At 41.6% G+C, this 16,526-nt stretch overlaps 2 protein-coding genes across 2 annotated transcripts in view; both read right to left on the bottom strand.

Moving 5' to 3' along the window:
* Positions 1–9: 9 nt before the first annotated feature.
* Positions 10–246, bottom strand: LOC102865196 (uncharacterized protein MGC39606-like). Its single transcript, XM_006881890.1, has one exon. It carries the CDS (start codon positions 244–246, stop codon positions 10–12), a length of 237 nt encoding a protein of 78 aa, XP_006881952.1.
* An 8,600-nt stretch (positions 247–8,846) lies between these two features.
* The window catches only part of ZNF449 (zinc finger protein 449), a 28,767-nt gene continuing 21,087 nt past the window's right edge, over positions 8,847–16,526 (bottom strand). The window contains exons 3-4 of the mRNA XM_006881889.1: positions 10,179–10,292; positions 8,847–9,790 (exon numbers count right to left, since the gene is read on the bottom strand). Coding sequence (XP_006881951.1) covers positions 8,847–9,790; positions 10,179–10,292 — 1,058 coding nt within the window. The remainder of the gene's footprint in view (positions 9,791–10,178; positions 10,293–16,526) is intronic.

Genomic DNA, 16,526 nt, shown 5'->3' with positions numbered 1-16,526 from the left:
CCCCGCGCCTCACTCGATGCGCACCTGCAGGCGCACATTGAACATCACCGAGGCCACCACGTAGAAGCAGGGGAAGTTCATGCGCAGCCGCCAGGCCAGGTCGAAGAAGGTGAGCAGCGTGCGCGTGAGCCCCTTACAGAAGGCGCTGTAAGAGCCGCGGACCGCCACCGAGCGCGACAGTCGCACTGCCAGGCCCGAGAGGGCCGCCGCCGCCGCTGCTGCCGACAGGGCCGCTGCCGGCGCCATAGGCCTGCGGCCGCGCTGCTCCTGCCGACCCCCAGGCGCGCGAGCAGCGGGAGCCACGCAGAACCGCGTCTCCCGCAGCCCGGCCTCGCCTGAGATCTGCGCCGCTGGGGCCGCCGTTGCCCCTCCTCCGCCGAGGGGAACTGCTGTCCCGTGCTCAGCCCCGCCTCTCGCCGGTTTTCAAGCTCCGCCCCCACCTCGCTCCACCCCATTCCAAGAATCAGCGGCGGCTGTGGTCACGGCCCCGCCCACGTAGCCCGGCCCTCTACCAATGCTCTACCATAGAGCGCCTGAGCCCCGCCTCTTTCAGCATCTCATAACAGCGACCTCGACCTAGCTCCGCCTCCTTCCAGGAATTACAGAACTGTAGCCTGAAATAAGCCCCTTCCGCAGATCCGCCCCTTGTCACTTCAGCCCCACCCCTTGCTTTCTAACATAGCTCCTCCTTTTTTCTGGTGCAACGGGGAGGTGGCTACGTACAACCCATCCAAGCGATTGTCCCGCCCTCTGCTAGTAAGATGAGCTTACCCAGTGAACTCCTGCTTCCTGCCCAGGGGCTTTGTACCTGCCAGCCAGCACAGATTGAAAGGCTGTGCTACTGGCAAGATTTTTTAGGCTCTGAGAAAATGGGAATAATTAAAAAGCGAAGAATTTGTGAAGTACTGCCTAACATGGACGAATCTAGGGAACATTACGCTGAGTGAAATAGTCACAAATGGATAAATTTGTGAGTGCGATACTTGGAAGCAGGCGTGGCATCCACTTCCTAAACAGCATGTCTCTGGAAACTCTATGAACTTAAAAAAAAAAGACAATAATTTTAGAACAAAGTTCAGGTATTTTGTTCGTAGGGTCGCTATGAATCATGCTCAACTCAACGGCACTTAAAAACAATAACTATAGTGGTAAGAAGTTGCACTGCAATCCCAAAGGCATTTGGTTGGAATCCACCAGCTGCGCTGTGGTGGAAGGATAGGCAGTCTCCTTTCGTGCGATTTGTTGTTGTATACCATTGAGTTGTAACAGACCCATTGCTGGCCCTCTGGCAGGTTTTCAAAAGCAGTTAATAACACAGAAGATTGCTCATCCTTCTCCCTTAGAGCAGCTGGTGGATTTAAACCACGTGCCTTCAGAATTGCAGCGCAACTTCTTGCTACTAGGCCACCAGTGCTGAAAACCCACCGAAGGGAGTTATCTATGGGTTGTTTATAACCAGATGGCTCACAACTATTATAAAAAAGGTTCAGAAAGGTTTACACAAATACAGAATCATTCCGGATGGATCCTAGGGATGGGTGAGGAGGAAGAGAGGCCTAAAAATTGATGAGACACAAATTAAGATGAGTTAAAATTAAGGACAAAAAGAATGGGACTGAGAGCTGAAGAGGTGGACTGCTTTCCTGATACTATGTAGATTGCTGGGAGGGCCAACCCGGGCCACCCCACCCATTCCTGTGACCTCCAACCTTTTCCCTAGGTAATTGGACTAGCAACCTTTTAAAGCTTTAACCTTCTTATGAAGTCACCAAACATGTTCATTTCTTTTCCCGATATATTTGCTGGTGATGCATATTTCTTTATTGGTACATTGTTCTACTATCTTTTCTTTTACCCAACAGTAATTTATAAGCACTGTTCTTAATTATTGTGTGCCCTCTTAGATACTGCACAAGGTCCTCTAAGGGTTTCATTTGCTATTGTGTATGGAGAGGCTGGCTAGTCCTTGGAAAGGGACATCATGTTGGAAAGAGGGAGGGTCAACAAAAGAGAGGAAGACCTCCAAGGAAGTGGACTGACACACTAACTGTAGCAATGGGCTCAAGTGTGTTAGAGATGAAGAGGATGGCACAGGGTCACTGAGTCATACACAACTTTATGGTACCTAACAACATAGCCAATCTTCTAGTTCCTTCAACTTGTGTTTATTATTTTTAAATAAAACCAAACTCGATTTAGAGTACTGTGTATTTATGCCCTACAAATAAAATTCTTTTGTACAAGTCCTGATGACAGAGTGATTAAAAACTTGGATGCTAATTAAAGAGTTGCAGAGTTCTGGTGGCCTGGTGGTGGATCATAACAAATTGTGTCAAACCTTGAGGAGAATGGGAATCCACTTTCTTGTGCTCATGCAAAACCTATACTTAGATCAGGAGGCAGTCCTCAAAACAGAGTAGGAAAACATTACATGGTTCAAAATCTGGAAGGGAGTGTGTCAGGGATGTGTCTTATCTGCATACCTTTTCAATCTTTATGTGGAACAGATCATTTGGGAGGCTGAACTTTGTGAGGAGGAATGTGGCATCAGAATTGGAGGAAGATTCAACAACCTGCTTTATGCAGATGACAAAACCTTGCTTGTAGAAACTTAGAAGTACCTGAATCATTTGCTGCAGAAGGTCTTTAGCATGGATTGGAGTTCAACATAAAGAAGACAAAGATTCTCAATACTGGTCCAACTGGCAGCACCATGATAGATGAAGAAGAGATTGAGATTGTTAACAATTACACCTTGCTCAGCTTCACAGTAAACACTGTTGGCACCAAGCAGTTAGGAATTCAAAAGACAAATTGCACTGTGAAAAATCTATTGTCAGGGACCTCTCTAGAGTACTGGAAAGCAATGATGTCAGTCTAGAGACTAAGGTGTGCCTGATCCAGGCCATGGTCTTCTCAATTACTTGCTATGCATCAGAGAGCTGAACAATGACAAAGGATGACAGAAGAAGAATTGATGCCTTTGAGTTGTGGTGCTGAAGAAGAGTCTTGATACCATGGACCATCAGGAGAACAAATAGGTCTGTCTTGGAGAAGGTGAAATCAAGTTTTTCTTGGAGGTTAGGATTTTGAAGCTCCATGTCACATACTTTCGGCATGTAGCCAGGAGGGACTAGTCCTTGAAGAAGGGTATCATGCTTGGAAGGACGGAAAGACAGCACAGGAAAGGAAGACTCCAGATGAAATGGATTGACATGGTAACTGGGGGAAAGTGGTTAGGTGCATGAGTCAGTGAGACTGGCTCAGGACAGGGCAGGCTTCAGAGCTGTTGTACATAGGGTTGCTATGAGTCGCAGGCAACTCAATGACACATAACAAAAATGGTGATAAGAAGCTGTGCTACAACCCCAAAGGCACTTGGATCAAATCAACCAGCAACTTCACAGGAAGATGGGCAATCTTCTCCTGTGTGATTAACTGCCTCTGAAAACCCGCAGGAGGGCAGCTATGGGTTGGTTCTGACTCAAAGGTACACCACACAAATAAACAAAGAGTCAACAGTTGAAACCCACTTGCTGTTCTGTGGGAGAATAATGTACAGATCACATCCTTGGCACTCTCGGGAGGCGGTTCTGGGAAATCCAGGGGCTGCTGTAAGTCTGACAGCAATGGGTTTGGGCTAAATTTAGGATACTTACCAGCTTGTTCAGAGACCTAGTGGTGAGTAGTTTCATTGCCATTCCAAAGGCAAGCAGTTCAGATTCAGCAACTGCTTCATGGGAGGAAGATGGACAATTCCTTCCACTGAGATTTACAACCAGCTCCAACTCAATGGCACATTAACAACCACCACAAATTAACTTTCATCTAAGTCCTCAAGACCTTTAAAACCAGAGATAGAATCAACCTCATTTTCCAATCACAATGCAGTAAAACCAAAAATTGAAAGGAAAAGGCCAACACTGTACAACTCTTGGTTCAGGTTCAAAGAGGAATTAAGATGAAAATTGAAATAAAGAAAAAAAAAGAAAATTGAAATAAAGAACTATTTGGACTCACCAATAAGAACATTGGTGTTGTTGTGTACCATTGAGTCAGAAGTGACCCACAGTTGATCCTCCAATAAGTTTTCAGAGGCAGTAATCACATGAGAGGTGATTGCCATCCTTCTTCCATGGACCAGCTGGCAGATTTGCACCATGTGTCTTCAGGATTGTAGCACAGATTCTTACCATTAGGCCACTAGAGATCCCTAATAAGAACACTGCTGTTGTTGTTATGTGCCATCGTGTTGCCTGTGACTCATAGTGACCCTGTGTAAAACAGCCCTAAACCCTGCTCTGTCCTGTGCCAATCTTATTGTCTCTGACACTCCTATCCCTATTATCTCAGTCACTGAATCAATTCATCTCATCGAGGGTCTTCCTCTCCTGCGCCGTCCCTCCACTCTCCTAAACATGATGTCCCTCTCCAAGGACTGATCACTCCTTGCAACATGTCCAAAGTATGTCAGACGAAGCTTCAGAATCCTTAACTCCAAGGAGCAGCCTGATCTCACCCTCTCTAGGACAAATATGTTCTCTTAACAGTACTGTTATATTCTGGTATATTCAGTACTCTTTTCTAACACCACAGCTCAAAGGCATCAATTCTCCTTCTATCATCCCTAGTCACTGTCCAGCTTTCCAATGCATAGCAAGTTATTGCAAAGACCATGGTCTGGATCAGGTACACCTTAGTTAGTCTCCAGAATGACATCGTTGCTCTTCAGTACTTTGGCGAGGTCTCTGTATACAAAAAAAAAAAAAAAAGAAAGAAAAGAAAAAGAAACATCAAGTGCTAGATTTAGAGGAAAAACACACCCCATAATGCTTTGATCACTAAACAACAAAGAATTAAAATAAAATATACTGATATTTCTTGTAAGTTACTATCTATCTCTGGTGGCCTTGTGGTAAGAGTTGCGCTGCTAACTCAAAGGGAGACGTTTCGAGTATACCAGCTGCTCCTCAGGAGAAAGATGGGCAATCTCCTCTGGTCCAATATACAGGCTCTGAAAACTCATTGGAGGGTCAGCTATGAATGCTGACTCAGCACATTAACAACTCATAGCCTACGAACTCAACGATGATGAGATTATATATATATATATGTATATATATATATATATATGTATATATATATATATCCGAGTTTAAATATATTTCACTTTCATAGTAGTCATTGCTGTTGTTATATGCCGTCGAGTCGCCTGCGACTCATAGCAACCCTATGTACAACAGCCCTAAACTCCGCTCTGTCCTGTGCCAATCGCACTGTCTCTGACACTCCCATCCCAATTATCCCAGTCACTGAATCAATCCACCTCATAGAGGGCCTTCCTCTCCTGCGCCATCCCTCCACCCTCCCAAGCATGATGTCCCTCTCTAAGGACCGGTCTCTCCTCACTACATGTCCAAAGTAAGTTAGACGGAGCCTCAGAATCCTTGCCTCCAAGGAGCCACCCGGTTTAACCCTTTCCAGGACAAATCTATTTGTTTTCCTAGCAGTCCATGGTATTCTCAATACTCTTCTCCAGCACCACAGCTCAAAGGCATCAGTCCTCCTTCTATCCTCCTTGGTCACTGTTCAACTCTCTGATGCATAACAGGTGATTGCAAAGACCATGGCCTGTATCAGACGCACCTTAGTCTCCAGAGAGACACCACTGCTCTTCAGCACTTTGGAGAGGTCCCTAGCAGCAGACTTTCCCATGGCAATGCCCCTTTTAATTTCCTGGCTGCTGGTGCCAAGACTGTTGACTATGGAGCCAAGCAAACTAAAGCTGTGTACAATCTCAATCTCTTCACCATCCATCCTGATGCTGGCAATTGGTGGGTATTATTGCTTGCCTTTTACAGTTGGCCATTCACATTAGGATATGATTACTATATTCGATCATTTTTTTTGGGGAAAGAAAGTAGGACATATACATGAAATATGCTATATGTTTCAGTTTACATGTTATTTCACATTGTCTTTAATCAACTGCACACATATTTAATAACACTTAACATACATACGGCACTGTAATTGATAGAAGGAGCTCTGATTGTGTAGAGTATAACATATCAAGTTGCTTAATTAAAAGGCCCACAGTTCGAATCCACCAGCCACTCTGCAGGGAAAAGACAGGTGGTCTCTCTCCTCCCAAAAAAGATGTACGGCCTCAGAAGTCTGAGGGAGGATTATCAACTTGGAGTTGACATCAACTCAAAGGCAATGGGTACTAATGGATGAAGAGAGATGCATTTATGTATGAGATATATTGGGAGATTGCAGCTCATATCGTTGTTATGTACCATCTAGTTGCCTATGACTCAGAGAGACCCTATGCACAATAGCACCAAACCTTGCCCTTTCCTGAGGCAATCTCACCTACTCCAACACACCTATTCCCATTACCCTAGACACAGCTCATATTATACTTGTAATTAAACCTGAAAGCTAAAATGAATTGTGTTAAATGCTGGGTGAGAGGGAGCAGACAGGGGCAACACATGAATACAATATCATGGTTGCACAGAAGAAAATTATTTTGACTGGGTTTGGAATGGGAGACAACTGTAGAGCTTGTTGCATGGCTCACGGAAACAGCTCTATGTTGTTCAAATCATCAATGAGATTGAAGCAGGAAGGGAATATATATAATATATATTCATTTTATTAAAATATTGCATAGATACAGAGCAGTTGGGTAGATCCATTCTAAGGCACTGTTCTGGTTTGAGTGCAATTCCACAAAGAAGAAAAGAGAAGCCATTACATTCAGCATTTTCATTTCTACATTCAAGACTCCTCCCATAGTACATGTTTATTGCTACTGGGATCTAAATTTTAACTCTAGAAATATAGCAGCATCATACAAGAACCTGGATGACTAAAATCCTGGCTCGAGCACTTGGTATGATTTGGCACTTCATTATAAACTCTTTTGCATTGTTCTCCACTTGATTCCCAACTCTTGTTTAACTAGAAATATTATAAACTCTGTTAGGAGCCTGACACATAATTTGTTTCCTTACATGCTTCCATTAAGCTTAGTATCGAGACTGGTACATGGTAGATACCTATCAAATACTTAAACCAAATACTACTTCCATCAACCTCAACAGAATATAAGAAAGATGCTTTTCCTGGTTCTAGTTTAAGGAAAGGATGACTGGATATCTTCATGAAGAGAAAATGCTTGGATGTCCTATTTCTTTTATTTTACAACAATGAGCCAGGCTTAATAAATATTTTCACATATTAACAGTTTGAACTGACAAAGGGAGTTCTTCCCTCACTACAGAAAAATGAAAGCCTAAAACACAATTATATGAAAACATTTTCAATTAGATGCATGTGTATTAATATATAATTTTTTTAAAAAATTAAAGCGGTTGAGAATTACTGGACAACCTATAAATAATCAGATTTAGTGATACTTCTCTCTCTAAATGGAGCTTTGGTGGCCTAGTGAGTGAAGAGTTGTGCTGCAAACCTAAAGAAAGATGAGAAACTCCTCTCAGGCAACTTACAACCTCTGAAAACCAGCTGGAGGGTCAGCTATAAATTGGTTCCAACTCAACAAACAGCACATTAACAACAACTCTTCAAATGGTGTGTCTATTGAATAAAAGACATAAATGTTTGCTAGATTCTTTGAGATAACTGAAGATAAGTAGGCTTAAAAGCAACAAGTCTATAATGTGAGCTATTGAAATATTTGTTCAAGACAGCATGTTCCAAGGATTATTTACAGAACACTACTTCTACAGTTTATTACTGTGTATACATGAAAAGGAGTTCTGGAGGCAAATAAGTTTGGAAAGCATTGAGTCCAAAAGGTATCTATCTATACTTTTTTTCCCCTTTACTGGACTTTTCAAAGATTCTCCTATGTTGATGTGCACTGTGAATCTACAAAGGAAAGAGATGTTAGGGAGCATTTCTCAAACTTATATGTAGAACTAAGTGTTCTGTGGCACACATTTTGAGAGACACTGAAATAAAGGAAGAGGATAGTTTTCAAAGCTCTGAGAGACACATGATTGACAAGCAAAGGAGAATGAAAAGCAATGGATAGTGGTTCATCAGTCAAACCAAATAAAATCAGATTCTCCCTCAGCTGTCAAGTAGGTTCTTCTATAGTCATACTTAATGCTGTGATAAAAAAAATCACCAAATTAATAATGAGTCATAAGCTGGAACACCACTGACGGCTAACTAAGTAAGACAGTACATTTTTTCACCATTCCAAAGTGAATAAGAACTAAATTTTCTTAAACATTAATATTTTCTATGGGAATAATATGGTTCTTACTGTATAACTAATCATTTCCTTCATCCTTGTGTTCCTGACAGTTTTCTACTTTGACCAACTTCACTGTCTCCTATCTTTCCATATTTTGATGCTTTAAGCTAAAATAGTCCCTTTTAATAATGACAAAGCAAATTAATTATGGTACTGCCACAATGGTTATATCAGACAGACATGATAACTGAGATTGTATCAACCATGGACCTGAAAGTAATGTCATTATTTCTATGTTTGACATTTACACCTATAATATGGTTAGTTTGGTACACATTTTCACTATAATAAAAAAATGAAGTTGTGGAGCCAGAATGAAAATCAAATTTAGGAGAGTTGCAAGAATAGGAGGATACTTTAGAACTTACATGGTTCAGAATATGAGTTTTAAAAAGGAAAAAAAAAGCTGTTCTTATAAGCTCAAAACACAAACAAAGCAATAAAAACATTGTTCCAAGAAAAAAACAAAGAAACAAGGTTTTGCAGGCTAAGACTTTTACGGTTGGTGTCATGTTCTGAGGACTTATTTCTGAAGAACTGGTTGACCTCAACAATTCTTAAAGAAATCTTCCCGAAAGTGAGTAACCTGATGCATAATCAGGCCTGCTCTCTGTCTGAAGCTTTTGGAACAATGACTACACTTATAAGGCTTCTCCCCAGTATGAATTCTTAAATGAATAACAAGGCTTGGTCTCTGCCTAAAGCTTTTCCCACAGTAATTACATTTAAAAGGCCTCTCTTCAGTGTGAGTTCTCTGGTGCAAAGTAAGGGCTGTCAGCCTAATGAAGCTTTTCCCACAACTGTGACACCTGTGAGGTTTTTCACCCGAGTGAGTTTTCAGATGTCTTTTGAGACTAGATCCATGACAGAAACTCTTCCCACACTCAAGGCATTTGTAGGTTTCTTCTTCAGAATGGGTTCTCTGGTGCCCTATAAGGTGTGACCTGCGAGTGAATCGTTTTTTACATACAGAGCACTCATAAGGCCTCTCACCAGTGTGAAGTCGCTGGTGTCTGTAAAGGTCAGAACTACGAAGGAAGCTCTTCCCACATTCAGGGCACTTGTGAGGTTCCTCTCCCGAATGAATTCTCTGGTGCCCAGTAAGCTGTGACTTCCGAGCGAAACATTTTCCACACTGAGGACATCGGTGAGGTTTCTCTCCTGGATTCTTTTTCTTGTGAGGTCTAGGGGTGACAAGTTCTTCCAGATTGGAGCTCTCGGGTTGCCCTGCTACAGGATGGTTCTGAGAACTGATAAGTTTTGTTAAATCTGTCTGTAGCTCCTCTGGAGGAGGGGGAGGAGGAGGGGAAGTGGGAGGGGGAGGAGGAGATGGAGGAGGAGGCTCCCACTGATTTTCTAACTGTTCATAGTCTTTTTGCAAAATAGGACCATGTAGAGCATTCCCCTCTAGAGTAACAATAAATGGATACATATTCTCCAGTTTATTCTGTTTTGAAGTATCAGCTTCATTTTCCCTCTCAATCTCAAAACCTGAGAGAAAAAATAGAAATTTCAGATATCACCATGTTACAAGGAAAATAGAAAGTAGGGGGAGAAGAGTTATATTAAACTGACAAGAGGGAAACAGGATGGAGCCTTGGTATTGCAGTATATTTAGCACCATGAAAATTCAGTGGTTCAAACCCATCAGCCACTCCATGAAAGAAAGAAAAGGCAGTCTGCCTCTCTTTTATAGAGATTTATAGTCTTAGAAACCCACTGTCTTACAGGGTCACTAAGAGACAGTTTAAACCCACTGACAGTGGGATCATTTGGTTTTAAGGAAGATAAGAGTTCATAAATAGAATTGCAAAGTTCTTTACCCTGATCAAGGCTAGACTTTTCTTTCTTCCCTAGTATTCAATGAACTATTACTTACCTATCTTGGGATCATGAAATTGTTTCAATTCTTTGGAATCCTGTAAATCCTTCACCCATGGCTCTTCTCTGTGCTCCACTGGGAAGTTCAAGTCAAGCTTTAATATTGGATATCCTGGTCACAGGAAACAGGGGAAGCAGGACAGTTAAGATCACCAAAGAGTTTCCCTGGAATTTAGGCTGACTTCTTTAACAGAGAAGAAGGATCCTTAGTGCCATTGACAAAGAAAGGCTGGGTGAAGGAAATGGCAGAAAAGCAATTATCTAAAAATAAGAACATGGAAACAGCCCAAATATCCAACCACAACTGAATGGATTGAGAAACTGTGATACATTCACACCATGGAATACTACGCAGCATCAGGAGCAACAATTTCAAAAAATACTTCGTAACTTGGGAGAGTCTGGAGGGCATTATGCTGAGTGAGCTGAGTCTCATAAGGACAAATACTACCTAAGATCATTATTGTAAAAATAGGAGAATAAATACTAAATCATGTACAGAAACTCAAGGGGTGAGGATGGATAGTGGTGAAACCACAGAGCTGCACAGTTTGATGGTGGAAAGAGAGGAGGAAGCAAATGGGAAGGACCCGGGTAAAATGACAATGATGTGCAAGGTCCAGGGGTGATTGAATTTTTTAAAATTGTTTATTATTATTATTGTTAATTCAAATGAAAATTTACAGAGACTTCGGATTTCCATTCATTCATTGTTGCACTTTCCTCCCCTCCCAACCCTCGCCTCAGAACACTCCCCTCTTGGAAAAGCAAAAGAGAAATTCTTTCATTGTTTTATAATCCCTCCTCCCAGGTCCACTTCACTATGCAGCCTTCGTTCTGGACACCTGTCATGACAAAAATACCTAATCACATATCCCTTTTAAACAGTTTTCTCCCTCATCTGTTTCAATGTAGTATACATTATCATCTTTCTCAGTGTCACCCCAACCCTGATGTCAGTCCTGTTTTACAACAGTGGCACCATGCAGTATTTGTCCTTTGGTGACTGAGATATTTCACTCAGCATAATGTCCTCCAGGGTCACCCATTTTGGATAATATTGCATGAGTTCCTTGTTTTTCCACTGCTGCATACCATTCCATTGTGTGAATATACCACAGCTTCTCTATCCATTCATTTGTTGATGGGCACTTGGGTTTTTTTCCAACTCCTTGCTATCGTAAACAAAGCCGCAATAAATATGGATATGCATACATCTGCTTGGATGTCGGTTGTGGTCTCTTTGGGTTATAGTCCCAGTAGTGGAATTGCTGGGTCAATGGTATCTCAGACTTCCATGGTGGTAGTCCATACCCAAAGTTATGGCCCATGTTGTTGTGTGCCATCAAGTCACAACCAACACATGGCTGACCCTCCAGCGGGTTTTCAGAAGACGTAAGGAGACTGCTCATTCATCTCCTGCAGAGCAGCAGGTAGATTTACACCCGTGGGATCTGCTGCACAGCTTCTTACCACGAGGCCACCAGAGCTCCCTATTGTCCCATGAAGAACATTTATTTGTTGTTTTTAGGTGACATCAAGTCAACTACAGTTCACATGTGAACTCTGCCCTATTCTGTGTCATCCTCATTATCTCATATATACTCAAAGCCCTTGTTACAGTCACTGAGTTAATCCACCTTGTTGAGGGTTTTCCACCTTTTTGTGGAATGATGCATTTTCCCAAGGACTTATCCCTCCTGATACCCAAAGTATGTGAGATGGTGTTTAGCCACCCTTGCCTCTAAGGAAAACCCTGGTTGCCCCTCCTCCAATACAGACTTGTTTGTTCCTTTGTCAGTCAGTCAATGAGGAGCATAAATGAGGCTTAACACTGCAGGAAGGGGGACGTAACACTAAAATAATCCAGCTTGTCAAAAAACAAATAAGCAAATGAAAATACAGTGTCCCACCAGAAGATGTTACTACAATGTATTACCTAAAACTAAAATTTTTAAAATTTTTATAAAGTGACTAGCTTTTTACAAACAAACAAACAAAAACACCAAAACTGAAATAGGTATGGAAGCAGGAAAATATTTTCTTCTGTTTCCATACCTCACAATATCATTCATATCACATGCAAGTAAATTCTTACTGAAGATCATCCAAAAACAGCGAGAAGATACATCGACAGAGGATTGTCAGAAGTTTAAGCTGGGTTTGGAAGAGGCAGTGACACCAGGGATATCACTGCTGCTGTCAGAGAGATCATGGTTGAAAGCAGAGAATATCAATTTATGCTTTATTGACTATGCAAAGGCATTTGACTACGTGGATCATAACAAGCTAGGGTTAACATTGAGAAGAATGGAATTCCAGAAGACTTAAACACGCTTATACAAAACCTATCCAAGAACAGACAAAGAAGCTGTTGTCCAAACACAACTAGGGAACACTAACTGCATGGTTTAAAATTAAGAAAGGTGTTTGTCAGGGCTGTATCCTTTCTCCATACATATTCAATCTGTATGGTGAGCAAATCATTAAAGAAGCTGCACATAATGAAGAAGAATGTGGCATCAGGACTGGAAGGAAACTCAGTAACAACTCATGCTATGTAGATGACACAACCTTGCTTGCTGAAAGAGAGAAGGACATGAAACACTTGCTGCAAAAATTGAGGACTACAAACTTCAAGACAGATTACACCTCAACAAGAAGAAGATAAAAATCCTCACCACTGGGCTGATAGGCAACATCATGATAGATACAGAAGAGACTGAGATAGTCAATTACTTCATCCTTCTTGGATCCACAATCACCACCCTTGGTTCCAGCAGTCAAGAAATAAAAAGTATTGTATTGGGAAAATCTGCTGTCAAGAGACCTCTCCAAAGTGCTAAAGAGTAAGGACTTCAGTTGAAAAACTAAGGTGATTCAGACCATGGTCTTTTCAATCACTTGTTATGCATCTGAAAGCTGGTGAATGAATAAGGATGACAGAAGAAGAATTGAAGACTTTGAGCTGCAGTGTTGGAGAAGAGCATTGAACATCCCATGGACTGCCAAAAGGACAGATATGTCTTGGAGAAAGTGCAGTCAGAGTGTTCCTTGGAGGCAAGGATAGCTTTGTGTCACATGCTTTGGGTATGCTGCTAGAAGAGGCTATTTTTTTAGAAAGGGACACATCACATTTAAAAAGGTGGAGGGTCAGTAAAAGATAGGAAGACCCTCAACAAGATGGTTTCATACAATGACTCCAGTAGTGGGTTTGAGTGTATCAGAGATAATGAGAATGGCACAGATAGGATAGGGCTCAGATTTGGTGATCATAGGGTCACTATGAATCATACTGTTTGTCAGCACCTGACAACAACAACCTGTAGACAATGAAAAAAAAATACAAACAACAGAAACTGATTATGAGAACAACCAGATAGCTAAATTTAGAAACCATGCTAAATAATGCTACAGAACTACAGGAAACCTTGATCAAAGAAGTAAAGGAAAGTATGATGACCATATCACATCAGAGAATATCAATAAAAAGACATTTTAATAAGAATAAAAATGGGTATCAGGGAGTTAAACAGCATATTAACTGAAACAAACAAACAAACAAAATCACTGAATGACCAAACAGTAGATCTGAGCTGACAGAAGAAAGAATTCGTGAACTTGAAGACAGATATGCAGAGATGATACAATCAGAAGAAAGGGGGGATAGAGAATGACGAAAAAGGAACAGAACTTTCAGAAAAGTGTGATACCATTAAACCCACCATCATAGGAGTAACAGGAATAACAGAATGAAGAGAGAGGAAAAACCCAACAACATTTAAAGAAATAATGGCTGAAAAATTTACTCATGTCTTACGTCAATCGTTCAGAACGTTAATTAAGAACATTCATTTCCCAATGATGATAATGTGCAGAATATTAAGCTCATGTTGAGGCTGTAGCCAAGAAATTTATCATGGCTATATTTTATTTGACCTAATTCATTGAAGAAATACTATTAAAAGATAGAAGGATAGTAGGGGCAGAGAAGCACTGGATGTGTGGTAGTTTTAAAATAGGCCTTCAGGGGAACCAAGATGACAGTGATGGAGGAAACAGCATACGGAGCTGGAGGAGCAGCAAGCTGCATAGAAACGGACCACCAGAGAGACCGACGTGATGCAGCAAGAAGTGGACAGTAGGAATTTGAGTCAGAACTTTTATTAAAATAATTCGTTTGGGAGCCACAGAAGCAGCAAGCCACAAACCCTGGCTGAAGCCACCAGTTGAGCTGCTGTGGGATCCGCCCGCCAGGAGCAAGCAGGTCAGCAGGAAATTGACGGAGTTTTCTTAAGCCCCGCTGGACCCAGGGCCTCACTGGGGTGGGGGTCGCTGGGTAAGGGCACCTAGGTGAGGAATCATGGGCAAGAATCACTGAGTGAGAGCTGCTGGGTGGGAGATGGACAGCTGAAATGTGAGCAGGGACCCACTTGTGAGCACACCCAGACAGATGAAATCTAAGTGACTGACCTGCCCCCATGGTCTCACCGACCGCCCCCACCACGGGCCTGCCCTGCCCCACATTCAGCTCCATACCTATGCCTACCCGTAAAGTCAATCAACTTGTCTTTAATCCATAGCATCTGACTTAGCTACAAGAGGCTGCTCTCACAGGCCCTGAAGTGAACTTTCGGAAATGTCAGAAATTCAGAAAAAAAATAACATGTGTCACGAAAGATGCAAGCTATCCTACACAAGTGCAAAGCAAGATGTCACCCCCAAAAAGTGACACAGTATTAATGGATTTCCTGAAGCCAGAAAGTCTGATGGAAATGTCTTTTTTTCCCATTTGTTTTTTATTTTTTTCAATGAAAGTTTACAGAGACTTAGGGTTTACATTCATTCATTGTTGTACTTTTCTCCCTGCCCACTCCCTCCCCTCATGATGGAACTTTCTGACATAGAATTTAAAAGAACAGTGATTAAATATTTTCAGTGAGTGAAAGGCAAACATGAAGAATTACAGAACACTGCAAGCAAAACCCAGGAGGAGCTAAAAACAAAACATAAACACAATCCAGAACAATGCCAATAGAACAAATGAGGCATTAGGGGCACCAGAAAAACAAGAAACCATGATACAAAATACGAGGTCCAATGTTTCAGATGCTGGCAACATGATGGAGGGACACATGAGCAGAGTTGAAGAGACTGAACACAGAACCAGTGAACTAGAAGATGGAATTGTCAACACTGATCTGCTAGAGCAAAAAGCAGAATCAAAAAGGAAGGAAAAGAAAGAAAATCTAAGAATAATGTGGGACACCATCAAGAGAAATCACAGTATAAAACAGAACAGAACAGGAAGAAGCAAGTAAAGGCACCGAAAAAGTTGTGGAAGAAATACTAGAGGACAACTTCCCAGGCATAATGAAGAATGAGAGAATATATATTCAAGAAGGTGAGGAACACCATATAGAATAGACTCCAAAAGATAAACATCAAGACATATCATAGTCAAATTTGCCAGAACCAAAGATAAGGAGAGAATTCTGACAGCAGCAAGGGGGAAACAAAGAGTAACCTATAAGGGAGAACAGACAAGATTAAGTGCCGATTTCTCAGCAGAAACCAAGCAGGCAAGAAGAGAGTGGAAGGACATATATCAAACACTCAAAGAACACAATTGTCAACCAAGAATACTGTATGCAGCAAAACTGTCCATCAAATATGAAGGAGAGATCAAGATATTCCCAGAAAAACAGAATCTAAGGGAATTTGTAAAAACAAGACAAGCATTGCAGGAAACCCTGAGAGATGTCCTTCTTACAGAGGTGCCACAGAAAGTAGCATGGACCAAAGTAACTAACAAGAACACCCAAAAGAACTCAACAAAATGACAGTAATAAAACTCTACCTTGCAATAATTACACTGAATGCAAATGGTTTGAATGCACCCTTGAAGAGAAAAAGAGTAGCAGATTGAATAAAAACCCAAAATCCACCAATATGCTGTCTACAAAAGACACACCTGAAAAATGAAGATAAACAAAAACTAAAAGTAAAAGGATGGGGGAAAAAATATACCAAGCCAATGGCAACCAGAAAAAAAAACAGGAGTAGTGATACTAATTTGTCTCTGACAAAATAAATTTCAATGTAAAAACCACCACAATAGACAAGGAAGGTCACTACATAATGCTTAAAGGGTCAATAGAACAATGTTGTTGTTGTTGTTATGTGCCGTCGAGTCGTTTTCCACTCATAGCCGCCCTATGCACAACAGCCCTAAACCCTGCTCTATCCTGCGCCAACCACACTGCCTCTGACACACCCATCCCGATTACCCCAGTCACCGAATCAATCCATCTCATAGAGGGTCTTCCCCTCCTGCGCTGTCCCT

The sequence above is a fragment of the Elephantulus edwardii genome, unplaced genomic scaffold, assembly GCF_000299155.1.
Source record: "Elephantulus edwardii isolate Elephantulus edwardi_28Jun2011 unplaced genomic scaffold, EleEdw1.0 scaffold00016, whole genome shotgun sequence".
NCBI classification, from domain to species: Eukaryota; Metazoa; Chordata; class Mammalia; order Macroscelidea; family Macroscelididae; genus Elephantulus; species Elephantulus edwardii.
Note: the sequence above shows the minus strand (reverse complement) of the source record. Positions and strands in the feature narration are given on the sequence as shown.